Consider the following 7142-nt stretch of genomic DNA (forward strand, 5'->3'; position numbering starts at 1 on the left):
CAATTGGACCCGATTAATGTGTAGTTCATATTCGTTTTAAATGTATTGATAATCACATTTAAAATAAATTTGAACAACATCAATTTTTTTGTGCACATTTATGTAGTTCTTCTACACTTATTGTTGTTTCATATTTTCTATGCCCAAAAAAAAAAAAAAAAAAAAAAAACTTCGTTTTACATTTAATTCTTAGAAGGTTTTGCATTCCATAGGATTCAACAATATCAAATCACATAGTGTCTAATAGCTTTCCTATAAAATAGACAGAAATGAAATATTCAATCAATCAATGACTACTTCAGTTAGCTAGAACTCTTGCACATTGTTAGAAGATCAAATTTTTTTTTTTTTTGAACGTTAGAAGATCAAATGTTCGAACCCCTAAATTACAACCTCCAATGTACCCTCCCCCCCCCCCACCCCCCCAAAAAAAAAAAAAAAAAAAATCTTCAAATGGTTCAATGAAAGTGGCTGCAACATGAAGCCACAAACAATACAAGTGAGATCATTAATTCATCATTTATGTACAAGCAAATTGAATTAATCTCTCTCTCTCTCTCTCAAATACTTGTTTAAATCTTTATTTACTTCAATGAGGATCGTTTCGGGAAGTTCATTAATTCTTTTGTTTAGCCAAAGCAAGGATGGAATTGGAAAGCTTGTTAATGGCGTCCACAAGGCCATCAATACCTTGCCTAGTGATCTCAGTTTTAGACTCTTCAATCTCTAGTCTTCTCTGGTACAAGCTCAAGAGCTCTCTGTGCCTTGTATCTTCTTTCTCATCACAAGCTTGAATAGCTTCTGCTATGAGGGTAGCACTTTGGGAGATTGCATTCCCAAATTCAATGTTTGGTGTGCTTCCACTTGCAGCAGTGCCACTTGTTCCCTCTCCTCTTCTCCTTCTCTTTGCTGGTGAGTCTGAATGCTCACTTGTATCAGAATCTGAGCTATCACAAATTCACACATCTCCAAAACATAAACATTTGTAATCAAACAAATCTATCTTAATTAATGACAAATACAATATTAGTGTATGTGTGTGTGATGAAATCAGTCCACTTTAGTTTAGTCAAAGAAGCTGTGTGATGAAATCAATCCACTTTAGTTTAGTCAAAGAAGCTTGGTGTCCACTGGTATCGGGAGACGTATCATTAGTGTAATAATGTAACGATACTAGGAATATTGAGTGATATATATATCGAAAATCAAATGCCTAGTGGTGATTCTTTTCAAATGATCGAATACAAAAAAGAACTTTATAGCAACCGAATTGGTCAGTTGTGAATTGACGATATCAGTTTTTCTTTTAAAAAAAATAGATTTTACCAATGTCTGTTGTGAATCGATTATGAACCGATACATACATAAGAAACTGGCCGACACTAACGTAATTTTCATTCCAATCAATATATCATGATGTATCGATATCAATGAGACAAAACCTTAATACGTATCGAAGGTATTGAGTGATATTTAAAGCCATGAATTATTCATGGAAGGTCCCCCCCACCAAAAAAAAAAAAAAGACTTTGTTGAAGTCCATTGCTAGAGGGGTAAAAACCCACCCATTCACTTAACAAAGACAGCAAGGATTGAACAATTAATTACTCAAAACACAAATATATAATTTCCTTCAATAATTTTTTTTTTAAAAACAATCTACTTTTCAAGAAACAAAAATTATTTTCAAATATTCATAAGCTATTGCATACAATGGATTAAGGGAAGTGAGGCACTGATTTTTAATGGCATACAATGTTGGCATCGAGAGAGAGAGAGGGAGAGAGATAGAGAGAGTACCTACTGTGGGCAATGGCTGAGACTGTGGAAGACTGTGTGGTTGTGTTGCTGCAACCGGTGGAGGCGGCGGTGGCGGTGGAGGGAGGGATAATACTGTTTGTGGTGGAGCTGAAATTGAATGTTGCAGTGGAGGAAGCAATAGAGGTGGTTGAACCACCGCATTACTTGTTGATCTCTCCACCACATACCCACTATGCCCCACATTGGAACCACCAACACCACCACTAGACCCAACACCCACCACCACCCTCCCACCTCCTCTCCTCTCCACCACCTCCACCAATGCCTCATATATCTGAGGCAACATATTAGAAGGCAAATTCCTCTCTTTCCTCTCATGCTTCTCAATCTTCCAATAAGACCCTCCTCCACCACCACCACCACCACTCGTATCTCCTCCTCCTCCACCTTTCTCAGCCAATCTCCTCTCATAATCTCTCACTTTCTTGAAATCTCTCATGAGATTGTCCCACTTGTCATTACACTGGTTTTGACTCCTCAAACAACCATTCCTCCAACAATAGTCCTCAACCCATTTCCACCTCAGCTCTGCTGGTTTGCTCCTCCCTTCACTCTCCTCAACTCTCTTCATTCTTCTCTCATCATCCATTTTCTTTGCCTCAATCAGCACCATTGTCTCTTGAACTGTCCAGTTTCCTTTCCTGTAGTCCCTCAACAAACTGTTACCACCACTTTGATTGGCCATCATCCAAGAGAGAGACTAACAAGACATGAGAGAGAGAAAGAGAGAGAGAGAGAGAGATGCAATGTGAATAAAAGAAGAGGGAGAAAAGGCATGTTAAAGGGGTTCAGTTATGGCTGTAGTGTGCAGTCATGTACTGTTACTGTATTCTATTTTATTTTTATTATTTTAGTTTAAAAAATTGTGACCTATTGTTATATGGAATTTGTTTTATATATTATTAATTTATCTTATGAACACATAAATTAAAATATAAATGGATGGAAACGTATATGAATGAGTAAAATTTTATGCGTTAGTATATATTTTATATCTAATTTTGTGGGTACTTACTCTATTCTAATGCATTAAGATTGCAAATCCAAGTATATTTCTTTTATTTGTATAAAAAGTAATCACAAAATTAGATATTACACTATTATATAAGTGTGAGACTGACAAAAAGGTAATCCAATCTCATGTAAGGGATTATTGTGTTTAATTTTATAACTAATTTTTATATTTTTAAACTTTTTCATTCAAGTAAATGTCATTTAAAGATTGTTTACCATTTAAGTTATTTAGGGTCACCATCAGACCGTGAAAATGATACCCAAACTCACTTGTGCCTAGCAGACTTTTTTTTATGAGTCGATTAAGCCCAAGGCCAAAAATTTTAGACCCAAGTCCTATGCAACGGCTTTGGCCTACACATGTTAACAAATTGACTTGCAGGCAAAGCTCAACGAGCCTACTTTTGGATTTTTTTTCCTTCAAAATTTTCTTATTTTTTGAGATCATGGGATTAGTTGACGGTTCAGACCTTAACACTCCGGCCTGTTTGTTTTAAGAGATAGAGGTGCGATTGGAATTGAAATGGAGGTGAGATTTATTATATGTTGTATTTATTTTGAGAGATAGAGAGGAAATTTATAATCCTATGAGATTAAGATGGGCATTGGTGTTGGGATTGAGATGAATGAGGTGAAGATGGTATTAGGAAATTAGTCTCATGGAATTAGTTTTTTTTATTTACATGTTGGACATTTTTTTAACATTAATGTTTAATGTTTTTGTATTTTTTGTTAAGTAAAAATTATAATTTTATTTGTTTTAATATTTTATATTTCTTTTATAGAGTAATAATTTAATAATCCCCACATTAACAACTACCATAAAAATAAACACAATTTTATTTAATTCCCTTGCTAACAATCCCCTAACTAGTAATATCCTCACTATCAATCCCTTTTATTCTACTTCTTAAAACAAGCGGACCCTAGGCTTAAGCCCAACTCTAGCCTTATTTGGGACACTCTCAATCTTGTCTCGGCTCGCTTGTCTTAATGTACATGTTTAGATAGGAAAAAAATTCTTAACAGTTCAAACATGTTATGGACTTTCAAATCAAATGATGGCCCTTATTAATTGCACCCACCAATAAAAATTTAAAATATTTCTTATTTTCGAAGGTTATTATTTCATGGCCTAACTACTGAATTATCATTAATGGGTGGGTGAACCAAGTGGTGATGTAATGTGCAAAAATCACTGATAATTAGAAGAGGGTTTTTTATGCAGATTCCAACAAGAAGAGAGAAAAGGCAAACTGGCAGTTTTCACCCTCTTTTTCTCTTCTCTTTTTCACTTTCTTTTCTTTTCTTTAAAATTTGCCATCTTTTTAGAGCTTTACTTTGGTCAGCACCACACACCACTCTCCCTTCAAATCTTCAAAGTTAAAAGTTCAAAATCTAAATCTACTAATTCAAGCCACTACTACAATCTACTCCCCCCACACAAAAGTAACCTCTAAAACTTATGAGAGAAAGAGATGAAAGAGAGAGGATCTTAGGTGGTAGAAAGCATACCATTCTAAGAAAAGTCCAAGCAAATCCATTCAAACTGACAGAGCTACAACCCCCAAAAATTTCACAGGGAAGAGAGAGAGAGAGAGAGTGATAAGGTGTATTGCCAACATCAGAGAGACAGTGAATCTGACTGCCAGTGGCTCATCACAGCCGTTCAAATTAAGTTCATTTAATTATGAATAAATATTTTGTATAAGAGCGATACCACTAACTATAAGAGATTTTACATTACCAGTGGGAGATGTCTACCTAATTTTATTTGTGACATTTTAATGGCAAGAGTTGTCTACGTAATTTTATTTGTGATATTTTAAATTATGCCTAAGATTGAAGTACAATTTTTTTGTTTTTAACCTTTTGAGAATCATGAAACATGTTTTCAAAACCCAGATAGTTAGCTCAATGATTGAGCGAGTCATGAAATGAACAGTAAATGTAGACATTTAGATGCCATTTTTATTAGCAAAAAGGTTGGGCATTAACTGATATATGTGATCTATGAGTGATTGCTTGTATTCGATAGATGTAGTCTTGCTGGATACAGATAATTACTTTAGGAGTTTACTACAATATTATCGTTTCTTGAATTAATAGCATTAATTCATGTTTAAACCTTATAAAATCTTTGGTGGGTATTTTGTTGTTGAATTGAATACGAATATTTATTTTTAAAAATAAATAGTTATAAATTCTTCTACATTGATTCTGATCTTTGTGATGAATTTCACCCTCATTAAATTCTTATTGAATATATGCAATGATGTTCAATATGAAAAATGGACAATAGGGTCTGGATTTTATATATTCTTCGTAATATTTTTAAGAAAAATAAAATAAACAGAAGTAGAAGGAGAAGCATAAATAATATTATACTATATCAAAGAAGATCAAGGCGAAGAAATCCACATTAAGGGGTTGTTTAGAGTGTCCTAAATAAGTATACTTTTTATCTTTTTAGACTAAAAAGTTGAGAAAAAAAATATAGTTGTTTGGGTTAACTTTTTGACTTTTTATGAAAAAATGTATATTAAAAAATTATATAAATTAATGTGTAGGGAAAAATTAGAATTGAGAGTTATGTAACCGTAATTTTTAACTTTTAGTGAATAATGATAACTTTTTAACTTTTATGCTGTGTTTGGCTGGAGGATTTGGGAAGAGATTTGGAAAGAGAAAGGGAAAAAGTGTGTGAAACTATATGAAATATAGGCATGATTTATTTACATTTCACCTACCTTTTCTATTTTCTTTTTCAAATCCCTTTCTAAATCCCCCAACTAAACACAATATTAAATAATTTTTTGACTTTTTGACAACTTCTCAAACTTGGCCTAAAAGACTAGAAAATGAGAGGACTAACTACCCTAATCATTTGGTTAGCCTCCTCCTCCTCAGCCTCCTAATAAAGTTTCCCATGCAAGAATTATAGAATAATATTAATGGTCCATTTCCCATGAAGCCCTAAGCATGGTCCATAATTGCCAGATGAGCCCCAAATTTGGAACTTTTTGAAGGAGAGGACAGTTTTGTGCTTTTGAGAAAATCCAGATTTGTATTTCTTATATTGATTTAAAGCTTGGTTCCCATCCCATACACCTCTCTTTAATTAAACCACACACACACACACACACACACACACACACACACACACACACACACACACATATATATATATATATATATATATAGAAAAATTCTCCGATGTTCGATGCAATTTATTATTTAAAAAAAAAATATTAACTGTATTATAAGTTAAAAATTGATAATTTAAAATTTAAAAATAGAAATCAAAATATCTATTTCCTAACTTTTACAAAATTATTATTTTTTTAATTTATTAAAATTATGTTTGTTTAATAAATTATAAATAAAAATTAAACTAAACAATATAAGCACAAACTCTCAAAATAAAATAAAAAATATTAGATAAATAGCAATTCAAATAAGCGGCATCAAACAATCACATACACAACTCTAAAAAAAAAAACTTAACCAAACAAACGGCTATTTTAAAAATATAGTTAAAAGTCATCTTTCAACTTTTAACTTATTTTGAATCACATCACCTCTTACATTTTTTATACATTTTTTTCAAAAAAGTTAAAAAAATAAAAAAATCAACTTTTAACCATCTTTCCCAAATAACCCAAAGGCATTATTCTGATAAAAAAAAAAACAAAGACATTTAGTGTGTTTGATTTCAATTTTCTAAAAATTATGTTTTTTGTTTTTTTTTTGTTTTTAGTGAATATTTTTTAAATTATAAGTAATTTTTTTATTTTTTTAGATGCACATTACTTTGATGTATCTAAATAGTCAAATATTTGTGAAATTTTTTTAAAAAATTAATAAATGCACAAAAATATAAAAAATGTATTATTATTATTTTTTTTGGTATTTAGTGTATTTTTTAATGATTTTTTTCACAAATATTATACTTTAAGTGTACTTATGTTGTATCTAAAAATTAAAAAAAATTACTTTAAATATTAAAAAAATTATTAAAAATATAAAAATATGAAAAATAAAAAAATAAAATTCTCTGAAAATTATTTTTTAAAAATTAGAACCAAACAAGCTGATTATTATTCTCATTATGGGCAATATAAATTAATTAATATTTGTTTTTATTTTAATTTTTTATTATTGTTAGGTGCCTGCCAGGTAGGACAATTGTGTGGGTCCACACATACACAAAGATGGCAGGAGAGTTTTGGTTTGACTAAAAGGACGGGTGTTTGACCGCAGAGGACAAATCCACTTGGAGAAGAAACCCCCTTCTGACTCGTCAC

At 31.7% G+C, this 7142-nt stretch overlaps 1 protein-coding gene across 3 annotated transcripts; it reads right to left on the reverse strand.

Moving 5' to 3' along the window:
* Window positions 1-489: 489 nt before the first annotated feature.
* On the reverse strand, window positions 490-2624 carry LOC114265867 (hydroxyproline-rich glycoprotein family protein). Of its 3 annotated transcripts, none has more exons than XM_028206700.2 (2): window positions 1801-2621; window positions 490-942 (listed from the first exon to the last, which is right to left on the reverse strand). In XM_028206700.2, exons 1-2 carry the CDS (start codon window positions 2507-2509, stop codon window positions 617-619), a joined length of 1035 nt encoding a protein of 344 aa, XP_028062501.2. In that variant the 5' UTR covers window positions 2510-2621; the 3' UTR covers window positions 490-616. The 3 variants fall into 3 exon arrangements, with proteins under 3 accessions (XP_028062501.2, XP_028062503.2, XP_028062502.2); XM_028206702.2 differs by having other exon boundaries at window positions 657-942; window positions 1805-2624; XM_028206701.2 differs by having other exon boundaries at window positions 657-947; window positions 1801-2624.
* Window positions 2625-7142: the final 4518 nt, after the last annotated feature.

The sequence above is a fragment of the Camellia sinensis genome, chromosome 9 (genome assembly GCF_055761805.1).
Source record: "Camellia sinensis isolate YWXY chromosome 9, ASM5576180v1, whole genome shotgun sequence".
Taxonomy (NCBI): Eukaryota; Viridiplantae; Streptophyta; class Magnoliopsida; order Ericales; family Theaceae; genus Camellia; species Camellia sinensis.